Source organism: Lytechinus variegatus, chromosome 4 (genome assembly GCF_018143015.1).
Source record: "Lytechinus variegatus isolate NC3 chromosome 4, Lvar_3.0, whole genome shotgun sequence".
In the NCBI taxonomy this organism is placed as follows: Eukaryota; Metazoa; Echinodermata; class Echinoidea; order Temnopleuroida; family Toxopneustidae; genus Lytechinus; species Lytechinus variegatus.
Window position 1 is genome coordinate 58698596 of NC_054743.1, and position 13067 is coordinate 58711662.

At 37.5% G+C, this 13067-nt stretch overlaps 1 protein-coding gene across 1 annotated transcript; it reads left to right on the plus strand.

Annotated features, from left to right (window-relative positions):
- Nucleotides 1-3560: 3560 nt before the first annotated feature.
- On the plus strand, nt 3561-10264 carry LOC121414400 (protein D2-like). The gene is made up of 4 exons (XM_041607562.1): nt 3561-3725; nt 6416-6611; nt 8248-8913; nt 8991-10264. The coding sequence occupies exons 1-3, from the start codon at nt 3597-3599 to the stop codon at nt 8493-8495; spliced, it is 573 nt and encodes a 190-aa protein (XP_041463496.1). The 5' UTR covers nt 3561-3596; the 3' UTR covers nt 8496-8913; nt 8991-10264.
- The last annotated feature ends 2803 nt before the right edge of the window (nt 10265-13067 follow it).

Below are 13067 nucleotides of genomic sequence, written 5' to 3' on the forward strand. Positions count from 1 at the left end.
TGTGAATAGTGGCTGTAAGCTGTGGCTGGGCTCCTGCGGCGTGTGCTTAGTGATTGTGGGTGTGTGCAGCTTCCAACGTAGAGTGGGTGTGTGGGTTATGTGGAGCGTTGTGACCCAGTGGATAAGTCTTCTGACTTTGAAACAGAGGGTCGTCGGTTTGAATCCCAGCCATGGCGTAATTTCCTTCAGCAAGAAATTCATCCACACTGTGCTGCACTCGACCCAAGTGAGGCGAATGGGTACCCGGCAGGATTAATTCCTTGAATGCATCGAGCGCTGAGAGGCAGCTCGAGCTAAAGCCGGGGTAATGATAATAATAACAACGCGCCTCGGGATAGAATACTTATAGATAGATGGCGCAATATAAATGCCTATTATTATTATTATTACAGTGAATGTGGGTGTGAGCTTGAATTTTCAGAGCCAATTGTGGGTCGTGAGAGCAGTGTGGGGGTGGGTGTGGGTGTAAGCCTTCAAAATAAAGAGTCTGGGATGGGTGTGTGTGTGTGTGTGAATGTGAGCCTCCAGGGCGTGTGGGTTAGTGTGGGTGTAATGGAATTTGTGGGAGCCTTCAATGAAGAGTGTGTGCATTGAGGGTGAGTGTGAGTGTGTAAGCCTTCAAGATAAAGTGTGTGCGGTGAGGTGGGTGGGTGTGGGAGTGTGATCCTCCAGGGTGTGTGCGTTAGTGCGAGTGTAATGGATTTCGTGACTATGAGAGGCTTCAATGAAGCCGTGTGTGCAGTGAGGGTGTTGGTGTACGCCTTCAAGATAAAGTGTGCGTGATGGATGTGTGTGTGTGTGTGTGAAAGTGGGAGCAATCAGAGTGTGTTCGTTTGTATGGCAGTGATGATGTTGTGATCGCCTTCAATGAAAAGTATTTGCAGTGTGGGTGTGGGTGTAAGCCTTCAAAATAAGGTGGGCGTGGTTAGGTGGGTGGGTGTGAAAGTGTGAGCCTCCAGGTGTGTGCGTTAGTGCGGACGTGATGGAGTGTGTGAGAGCCTTTAATGAAGCCGTGTGAAGCCGTGTGTGCACCCACATTCTCACACCCACCCCACGTGCACGTGTGTAGAGGTGCCGTGGCCGAGTGGTCTAAGGCGCCTTGCTATACATGGAAAGTCCGGGGTTCGATCCCCGGCCGCGGCACCTAAGCCCGTGAGCAAAGCATTTAATCTACAATGCTCTTTTATCTTGCTTTCAAATAAATGGAAATGCTATATGCATTATTGGTAACTAGGTGTGCACTTGTTTAAAAAAAAGTGTGCGTTAGTGTGGGTGTGATGGAGTGTGTGGGAGCCTTCAGTGAAGCCGTGTGTGCAGTGAGGGTGTGGGTGCGAGCTTTCAATATAGGGAGTGTGAGCTTGTTAGTGTAAGCCTTCGCCGCAGTTCATTATGTAATGAATGTAGGAGAGAGGCTTTCAGTGTAAACTGTAAAAAAATGGTTTGGTCTTTATGGCTTTATTCCAATACTTCCAACCGAAAAAAACAACAAAAGCGAATCGATTTTTCTCTACCACGAGTACATGTTATTTAAAACTGATAAGGAAATCACATGCTGAAAAGAAAATGGACTTTCACCATCAAACATGCTAATAATTGTAGTTTGGAGTTGGAGTATGTAGTATCAAATCCCGTCGTAAAAGTACAGATATGTACGTGCTATCCGTTTGAAACCTTCATTATCATTTCAGCAGTCAAACGATTAAAGGTAAGAGCTATTCATCCAAAAAATAAATAAATAATAATAAATAAAAATAATACGTACGTGTTTTCTGAAAATTCACTTCAATTCTTATTTTCTTTTAGAGCAGGGGTGAATGCCCCTGGAAACCATTAAATTATCCTTTGGGAACCTAGGGACGGTTCCCAAGGGCGGATCCAGGATTTTCCAAAGAGGGGGCACATTTTCCCGAAGTAAATTTGACAAGCCCCCCCCCAAAAAAGGTTTTCAATTAAAATTGACATATTCCCAATAAAAATAGTTGATGGGAGGGGTCATTTGTGTATGAACGACATGTTTACATTCAAAATATTGGCTATCACTCTTAAAGGGGACACGGGACGTAACCCCCCCCCCATCCTGGATCCAAGGCAATACCAGGGCAATGCTGGGGTGATCTATATTCAGATTATCCTGCCTCCATAACCCTGTTTTCCTCCTTTTATCGCTTCTCTTCTCTTCTTTTCTGTTTTATTACAATCACTAAAAATCATTTAGAAAAGGAAACACCCTACCACCCCCTCCCCTCCATAAGTACCAATCCGAGAGAAATATCGATTTTAATCTCGGCTCAAAGTGAAATGATTATGCCGTGAATATTCAAATCGATCCCTAGTCTCAAGTTAAATACTAAATTAAATAATGTGAACACCCCCAAGCAATCGAATTATTTCTCACCTTTTTAAACGATCGATAATGCATTTATTCATTCACAAAAAATGGGCAGTTGGTAAATAATATTGTTATAATTGTAACAAGCCTTGCTTCACACCTAGTCTTTGCTTCACTGACAAAAAGTGCACAAGTGATTCACATAAGAGTACGTACACTGGTTTTCAATTGTAAAAATTAATCCCTTTGATATACTGTATCATGCAATATAACTTCACTAGAGGAGCAGCTTTTAGTCCAAAACTTATCGTTCTTTTTATTTGTTCCCCCTCGCTTGTTTTTATATTCTTGTGATAATAGCATTTATTATCATCTAAGCTTTCTGTATCATTTCATGTCTTTCGTTATATTTACACGGTTAGTACGTATTATGAGTAAATAAAATTAAATGAATAATTTGAGAAATAAAATGCTTATAGTATGGCATGGCTTTTACTCATCATGAATTTATGGCAGGACAATATAAAGAGGACCTATCATAATTTCCCAACAACCTACCCTTTTTAATGTAGATATTGTTTATAGCCAGGCGTAGAAAAGAATCAGCAACAATCATGTCAAATTATGTCTTTAAACTCGGTTTTATGAATACGATTGTATAATGTTAATTAAGATCAGACATTTTTTTCTCTAGACAGGAGGGTGGGGTGCTACTGTGAAGTTGTTCTGATAAAAAGAGAACCAAATTAGATAATGAATTGAAACGGTATTTTGGGAATATCCCCAGTGGCCAACAATTTTAAGGATACAAGATACCCCCATAAAAAGTTTAGAAAAATGAAATTGTACCAGTGTTGTATTCATAATCATAATTATGATGATATATTACACTCTTAGGCATGGTGCAAAATCCATATGAGACGCCCTTCCAATGAAATTATATTCGATAGCGTTGAAGTGTGTCCCATACACAAATGATCGAAAGCGTTTTCACTTCTATATTTTAATATCGTTGAGGTATGACCGCCCCATCACAGCTGGGGTTTCGTTCATACACGAATGATCGGTAGCTCTTCACGATATTATATTCGATATCGTTGACGTGTGACTAACCCATCACAGCTGGGATTAGTTCATGCATGAACGATCGATAGCGACTTCACTGATATTATTATTATTATTTCATATTACATATGTGTTGGTGATTTTGTTCTTCATTTGTGTGCGTTGACTGTCTGCGAAGGGAGCTCTGGTTTAGGAAGGGAGAATGGACAAGTTTCGGGAGTACAAGATCGTGCCTGATATCATTGACGATCGGCCAGTGGAAGTGTTGTCGGTGCAATGGAAGAGAACTCGCACAAAGTGTTACCCGGGTGATACGCTAACCCCGACTCAGGTAAGGGATGTCATTTTAAACGAGGTCTATCACCGTATCGTTATAATCACCACCATCACTACCCCGACTATTCATAATAATAATAATATTAATAATAATAATATTAATAATAATAATAATAATAACAATAGTAAAAGTGATAATAATAATCATCATCATCATCGCAATAATCTTGTTCATCACCATTGTCTACATAGCCACCACTATCATCATCACTATTATCATCATCGTGATCATCGATCCCCGTGACGACCACCACTAACACCGTCGTCATCGAGATCATCCTCCTCCTCATCATCACTACCGACATTACGTCATCATTGCCGTCTCGATCATCATTTGCTGTACCATCCCAACCGCCACAATTATAATTTTCATTATCATCATCTTCATCATCATCATACCGGTGTGTTGGCTCGGTTGGTAGAGCGTCCGTCTCACAACCGGGAGGCCGGGGGTTCAAACCCCAGCCGCGTCAGACCAAAAGACATTAAAAGATGGGAGTTGCTGCTACCCTGTTCGGCGTTCAACGATTAAAGGGATGAGCTTCGTCGATCTGGCGCTTCACAGTGGCTGCCGGGCCCACGATCAATTATGTCTATTTCGAACAATAAATTATGGATTTTCATTTTCATAACCATTTAAAAAAATCATTATAAAAAAAAACATCATTATTACCAATATCGTCGTCGTAGTCGTCGTCATCATCATCATGAACATCATTCATCACCACCATCATCATCATCAAAAACTTTATCATCTTCAAATACATCATAATCTCTGCCCTCCCTCTTTCTTCCAAGCTCAGTTTAACCCCCCCCCCCCTTTCCCTATGTCTTTCTTTTTTTACCCCTTCCCTCACCCCTCACCTCTTTATCTTTACACCACTATCTATTTGCAGTTATTCACCATGAACTTTCAGTATTCTGACTATACCCCTAGAGAAAATAACAAACATACTTTGCTCATTGTATCTCACTTAAAGGGATTGTTCGGGTTGAAAATATTTTAATCTAAATAAATAGAATAAAATTCACGGAGCATAATGCTGAAAATTTCACCAAAATACATGTAGGATAACAAATAACGAAGTTATTGAATTTTAAAGTTTATCAATATTTTGTGAAAACAGTTAAACGCACATGGTCATGAATATTCATTAGGTGTACTGATGATGTCACATCCACACTTTCCTTTTCTCATGTTATTACATGAAATCATAAATATTTCCTTTTTTTAATACATGTGTAAATGAAATGTCTCCATAATGATAAAATAAGTTGCAGCAATAAATAACTATTTTCAGTTGTCAATTCAATTGTTTTAGTCCTTGTTTGAAACATTTTGAATAAATTTCATCCAATAAATTACAAAAGAACAAGCGGGGGATAGGACATCATCAGCCCACCTAATGAATATTCATGAAGACATGCCTAGAACCGTTTCACCGGAATAATACAAATCTTTAAAGTTCAATAACTTCGTTATTTTTACCCGATTTTGATCAGATTTTCAGCATTTTGCTTTGTGATTTTCACTCTATTTATTGAGATACAAATATCTTCAGCCTGGACCATTCCTTTAAAGGGAAGTTCACCCTGACAAAAAGTTTATTGTAAAAATAGCAGAAAAAATAATAAAAAATATTGCCGAAGGTTTGAGAAAAAATCATCAAATAATTAAAAAGTTATTAGAATTTCAATTATTTGATTTGTGACGTCATATGCGAGCAGCATTCCTACATAGCGAATGGTAAAAAATCAATGAAATGTCATTTTCTCAGAAAATTGAAAATGGCTTTCACTGTAACTTTTGTATATCAATAGACAAATCATTTCATACCCGATCATGAAAAGAAAACAAAATTAAGTCATCAGGAACCATACAAAATTTGAAATTCATACATTTTATATTACATAACACATGGGACAGCTGCTCGTTTATGACGTCACAAATCCAAAATTTTGAACTCTAATAACTTTCTTACTCTTGAACGGATTTTCCTCAAACCTTCACCAATATTTTTTACTATTTTTTCTGCTATTTTCACAACAAAGTTTTCTTCAGGTGAACTTCCCCTTTAATGTTATCCACGTTAAGTTGGACTTTGTATGCAGTTCCTCTGTTACATTACAAATCATAGTCTGCCTTATGACTCCTGATTGTACTTAAAATCAATCAACTTTCAACATTAACATTCGAGGGTTTGACATCTTTATACAAAAATGAAATACCTTATTCAAGGGTGAATTTATTTGACTTTAATTTCCATTGTATACCAAACAAAAGTGCGAAAGAAAAAGAAAATGTCAATAGATTTGTGCAGTGCGTTGACAATAATGTTTAAATTGGATATTTTCAAATTTCACTAAGAATTGTGCTCAAGGTTGCGTTAATGCGTTTCCACAGCTGTTTGTATTAGATTTGCCAATGCTGTTAGATATACTTCGAGCAACGACAAACAATCATGGTTTGAAATCCAAACTTTGTATGTTAAAATTTGCGTAATAAAAAAGAACATTTGTGACAAGTGGAGGGGGAGTCGTATACCCCTCCCCCCTCTATTCAATACAAGAAATGTGTTGCTAATCACCCCCCCCCCCTCTCTCTCTTCTCTCCTTTATATTTATCTCCTTTTCCATCTCTTTCTATCACCCTCTCATTACTCTTCTTCATTCTTCTCCATTCAGGTCCACACCATACCCGTCATCGATTGGCGTGCCCGCCACGAATGCCTCCACACAATCGTGTTCGTCCACCTCGGACCCGTGGGTGAGCCGGTCGACGAGGAGCTGCATTGGCTGGTCTTCAACGTCCCCGGAGAAAACATGGTCAAGGGCCAGGTCCATGCCGAGTACCTTGAATCGGGCCCGGCGGAAGGAACGGGTAATTTATAGGGACTTTACGATACAAGACGGGAACTCTTCTTGGTGACTTTATTTCGTCTAGGGTTATAGGGTTGCAATATTAATGTTAGGTGTAGGTGTGGTGCATGACTAGGGTAAATCGTGAGGTTGGTCATTCAAATGATGTGTGGAATTTACAGAGGAGCAATTGTCGCGGGAAAATGTCATGAACCCTTTCATTATGTATCAGTCACACTGAGGGACCCGATCTCAGGTCCATCAAAACTATACCAATATTTCCAATGACATTATGTTTGATCGGTTTGAAATCGGTTGTATTGATGTGACTGTGACATTTCCTATGCAAACTGTGCATGAAAAGCGATAAATCATCCGATCACCAATCTGATGGTTTTCATGACATTATTCAGACAAAATGGCGTCCGCTCTTAGTAGTAGGGAGTTTTCATTCCACGGCGCACGACGAATTCAAGAACATAGAAAATGTATTGTCAAATACCCAAAAGGACAACCGAGAGGTCTTTGTCGAATATTGGTTAATCAAAAGAGCAGTTTCGTCCATGACTCTGGAACAAACGACATGACTTGTTTGCAATTTTTGGTCAGCTCCGAAACTTAGGACGAAACTGCTGTTCCGTGAAGTGCAAGTCACCAATTTTCGACAAAGATTCCCAGCTGTTCATTGTCAATTAAATGGCATTTTCAATACATTTACTGTGTCTTCGAATCGGGCATGCATCGAGGAGCGAAACTCTCTACTGTCTTGTAAACAGAACGTGTATCTTCGCAATTTTATTATATATATATTGCAATACAATTGTCAACGACCACAAGGGTTACAAATAATCGCGCGACTATTGTTAGGCCCCTTGACCTGACTATAATCAAAGTTCATTGTTGTTGAATGAAAGCAGTGTTACTATATAAATCAATATCCAGGCCTTTTTTAAATAACCAAAGAGGTGCCTTGCTCCGATTTCACGTGCATTTTTTCCAGGGTAAGGTGTCAAAATCGTATTGTGCCAAAAATATCGTCTCGTGTGAAAGCAGACAGCGCAATAGACATAACACGTGTCCTATCTTACGATATTAAGAACAATATCACATTTTTACCATATAGCAACCTCATGGAAAATCAGAAATACCTAATCAATGCTAAATGGGATACCCCCCCCCCCCCCCACCTCACTTGAGCCAAAGTGGGGGGGGGAGCGGTTGACCATGCAGGAAATCACAATCATATGGTCATATTTACTTTTTTGTACAAAAGTTTCGGAGAAAAAAAGTGGGGGCTGAAGCCCCCTCCCCCCACTTCCGCGGCCCCTGACTAACAGAAAAGAAAAAAATAAAACTATACAAGCCTATCCTTCGATTGAAAAATAGTCATAATTTCCTTCCCAAATGATCAAACGAAATTATCTACTTTTCTAAGGGAGTGGTTTGTGCAAACCCCAAACCCAAACCCTGAATATAGCTATTATAAGTATACTATGTATGGGGAGGGGGCTTGCAACTTGAAATGTGGACACAATCCCTCACTCGATAACGATCTTATTCAAATAATTGTATCTTTTTGTACATGAGAAAAAAATAATCAATTTAAAGCATTATTTAATTTATCTGAAATATTACGATTTTTTCCAAATTAATTCCAGGATTTCATCGCTATGTTTACCTGGTGTACCGTCAAGAAAGTAAGATCGACCCGTTTTCCAAGTTTCCCTACAAGCCCCGGCGACTCGACGGCCGAAAGCCTTGGAACACCCGTGAATTCGCCAAGAAGTGTAACCTCGGTGAACCGATAGCGGGAAACTTCTACCTTGCCGAGTTCGATGAATCGGTTCCCGGGTTCATCCAGGAGATCACTGGCAGCACGGGCCACTTCTTAGACGATTCAGACTGATATCGATATAATATAGTGACGATCACGAACAATAGGGAGTTTACGATTCATCACTTTTTTTGTTTTGAAACATTTTTTTTTTAATTTTAATATATTCATAATCAAACATGTCATAGATCTATAACAAAACATTACAAAGCGATATAAATATTGCAAATAATTATTAAAGGTAACATTTGATCGCACTTACTGAAAATTACATAATAACATAAGATTAATGTTACAAAACATTGTTTAATACATGTACATACTTGGAAAAGAAAAAAGGTAAAATAAAATATATGCATTTATTCGTTACCCTAAATCAACCTGTTCCCATTTCTGAAGATGTATTGCCAATTGTGCAATCTTATATCCCTCTTCCCTATATTTTCTACACTCTAAAAAATGAAGTGCTAATTCAGCTCTTTAAAAGCATGTATAGTGACTGCACTTCGGAGTGCTGATTTTTCTCGTTCAAATTTGAACTAGACAAATCAGCACTCCGGAGTGCAGTCACTACACACGCTCTTTTTTTATCATTAATATTCCAACGGGTGGCAAAACAGCTTCCTGCCTTGCAGAATAAATCTCTTTTTTAACTATTAAAAATCACTGTATCTAAACATTTTATCCTATTTGAACTTCAATCAATCCCTAACAAAAACGTCTTCCGTGGAGAGATTCTCAAATTCTTTTAACCTTCATTTATGTCCATTATTTTTCCAAAGTGCTTGAACATTCGGGCAACTTTATATTATGGCGTTCATCCACTGGTATCTGGGGCCCGAAGCAAGGGCCACTTCTTAAACGACTCACACTGATATCGATATAATGTAGTGACGATCACGAACGATAGGGAGTTTACGATTCATCACGGTACCATGGGAGACGAAAGAACTCGAAGAACAACGTCAGCATGGCAATGATTTCAATCGGAAACCGTATTACGCATGCACAAACGCTGACCAGTTTCGTCTCAATGACATTATTAATTTCATTTCATTTCTTTTATTTCCATTTCCAACATTCATGGCGTTAAAGCAAATACGAATAAGCAGCTTTTATATAGCACCACCTCAAGTCCTAAAGTACTCAAATCCAGCCAGGTTCCTATCCCATAATGCAACTTCTGAACAATATAGTCTCGAAAATATGCCCCCTTGAATGATAACATGCTAACCCGCTATTCAGTACACTCGTAAGTCGTATATACCAAACATATTTGTGTTACAAAGGAGCAAAATATATACTTCCCTCTCATTAACATTTGTTTTTCTTTTTTGATAAAATTAGTGGCAATTCATTATCTGAATTACCTCAAAAGGTATATTTTTAAGACTAGCTATTTATTTCAAATATTCAATGACAGACCACAGTGGTGATCCGTTACCTATTTAAATCGTACAAAATGGCGCTGGTTCTGTGAACGGGATGTGTCGTTGACATATGGAAACCCAAGTGGACGTTGAGAGCCTGAAATGCTTCACTATAGGTGTCAGGGGCCTAAAACATTTCCCATATACTCGTGTGTTAAACTAGCACTTAAAAAAAATCATGAATGATAAGGATGAAATTCAAGGGTCGAATGTTTACTACCGTTGGGTATATAGGTATATATCTGACAATCCATATCTGACGAGAAAAGAGTCCCCCGACCGGCTTATTTTAAAAATAAATCGGCATTAATGAAGACATCTCCCGTGGGATCAAATTCATCACCTGAAACAGCAAAATAACCCTAATCCTTCCGCCAGTCAAATATAGTTCTAAAGTTGGTGATACTTCTTCCCAATTTGGGAAAAGGGAGTTTAGTAGTTACCCTCCATAGATTCAGTGTTAGGACAATCATATTCATTCACTTCGTCAATCAGCTATATCAAAAAAAAAATGAGAATGGGTTGGCTCGGATGAATATCTCTTGCCTTCCCGTTGTTAATAGGCCCGTGCTGTGATGCCGATTATGTCCAGTTTTATTAATGAGCTGAATTTATACTAGTTTCAAATTGTTTGTTTTCCCACAAAGATGTTTATTGGCTTTTCGAAATCATATAATCATAGATGGTGGTTGCATTTCTGCAAGTATTTTCACAATTTCGATACAGACGGATGTAATCTGACCGATTGTTATATTTAAACTTTATACAAATAAATTTGTTATATCAACTTACTTTTTTTCCTATTCGTATCATATATCATGGGCTTAACAGTGTTTATTCTGTATCTTATATTGATTTATATAAAAAAATATTTATAGGCTAATGTGTATTTTAGTGTTTAGAATTTCATGAAAGTTCGAATAGTCTATGATAGTCCAATAACATTTCTCAGTGCTATATTTATGTACTGTACATTCCTTGCGGTTTATATTGGTTATTTCAATTGGTATTTTCGTATATTTTCTACAATATTGATCTAAAACATGCTCGCAAACATATAGGTTTCTTAGGTTCATTGTATGTAATGGCCGACGTGCTTTTAAGCGCGCGTGGTTTTTATGGTATTGTTTCGTACTAAAGTTCACATTTTATTGACATACAGTGCTTCCGCAATTCATGATACATTTTCCTAAAACGGCATTGTCTGTAATACTACATTCATGTCAGTGTAATGTTACCAATAGAAACGAGTTTGGTGTTTTACTATGGTCAAAGTGTGAATATGTTTAAAGGACAAGTCCACCCCAACAAAAACTTGATTTGAATAAAAAGAGAAAAATTCAACAAGCATACTACTGAAAATTTCATCAAAATCGGATGTTATGACATTTTAAAGTTTCGCTTCATTTCACAAAACAGTTATATGCACATCTCGGTCGGTATGCAAATGAGGGAACTGATGACATCACTCACTCACTATTTCTTTTGTATTTTATTATATGAAATATGAAATATTTTGATTTTCTCGTCATAGTCATGTGAAATGAAGTTTCATTCCTCGCTGAACACATGGAATTCCATTATTTTAACATTTTGTGATTCAGGCAAGGAGGTCCTAGTCATCAAATTCGTAAAAAGTGAAATATTGTATAATTCAAACAATAAAAAACAAAAGAAATAGTGAGTGAGTGACATCATCGACTCTCTCATTTGGATGTAACTGGCTCGTTCATATTGTAACTATTTTGTTAAAAATAAGCGAAACTTTGAAATGTCATAACTTTCTTATTTTACGTCCGATTTTGACGAAATTTTCAGCATTGTGCTTGTCTGATTTTCCTCTATTGATTCAAATCAACGTTTTTCTGAGGTGAACTTGACCTTTAACATTTCTGCCACACATTGTTATGTTGTAATGATATGGCCCCTAGGGCTTTATTTACCTGTAATCTTGTATCAATACAAACAAGCATGTTTAATCCGAATCTTCCTTCTTCGTGTTGTTATGTCAGTGGAAATGTTGTATTTGAACAAGTTCTGAAAAGTATACGCTATCTTGGTTTAATGCCAATTCGTCCAATTACCAACTCGTCTACTATCATTTGGTCCACCATCAGTTCGTCCACTATCCACTCTGTCTAATTGCCATTTCTGTCGCTCATAATTTCGTCTAATAACCAGTTAGTCTAATAGCCATTAGTCCATAAACCATTTGGTCTAATTGGACTAAGTATTAATTGGGCAAAATGAATGAAAGGAAAATTGGTATTAGACCAACTGGTTACGAGACGAAATGGTCATAGACAAACTGGGGATTAGACGAAGTGATTATTGGACCAAATGGCTGATAGACGAAATGTTATTGGACGGAATGACATTAGGCTAAATGAAGGTAGACCATGTGACGAGTGGACGAGTTGGCAATTGACGAATGGACAGTTTATGTAGACCATGACGCATCGGGTCACTCTGCTTTAAAGCCAGGTAAACTCTTTTATTTGTTTTTTAATCCGAATTCATTTTATATATTTAATCGCGTGTTGATTTTTTTCACAAATGGGATATCAGAAGACTGAACATTATATTTATAAGATATGGCATAATCATTCCTTTGAATTAAAGAATGCGGAGATTTGGAATTAAAGGAAATTAATTTTTAAAATATGGTGAGATATCAGAGAACCTGCATTAAAAAACATCGCTTGTTGAGTCTGCAGAATTAAAAAAATATTAGGTCTTAATTTGTAAGAGATTACACGTAAAATAAATTGATTACTTGTCTTCAAGAAATGAAAAGTTAGCAGCGTCGATATGTAGCATATCATGCGAAACCAAATGGTATTAATATTACAAAAGTAATGAATTTATTTGAAAAAAAGGGAAGAATAGCTCAACGAGAAATTAAAATAAAAAAAAATCAAATAAGCACTTTGTTGAAGATCGGCTACCTGACGAAGTCCAAAAGATGTGTGTATGAGCGGTGATGAAAGCTAAAGGGCGATCAAATATTATGTTATTTGTTCATGCTATTTGATCAAACTGGAATGGTGACAGTCACTACATCATACACGTCATATAAATATGATTAATATGCCTCATTTGAGGAGTGCATACTAACACCAGACAAAACGGATCAATGTGGCGATTTCAAGAATATGCATGTTTGATAACTTATGCGAAGTGTAAAAGTAATAAGACAATATTACAAAGCACA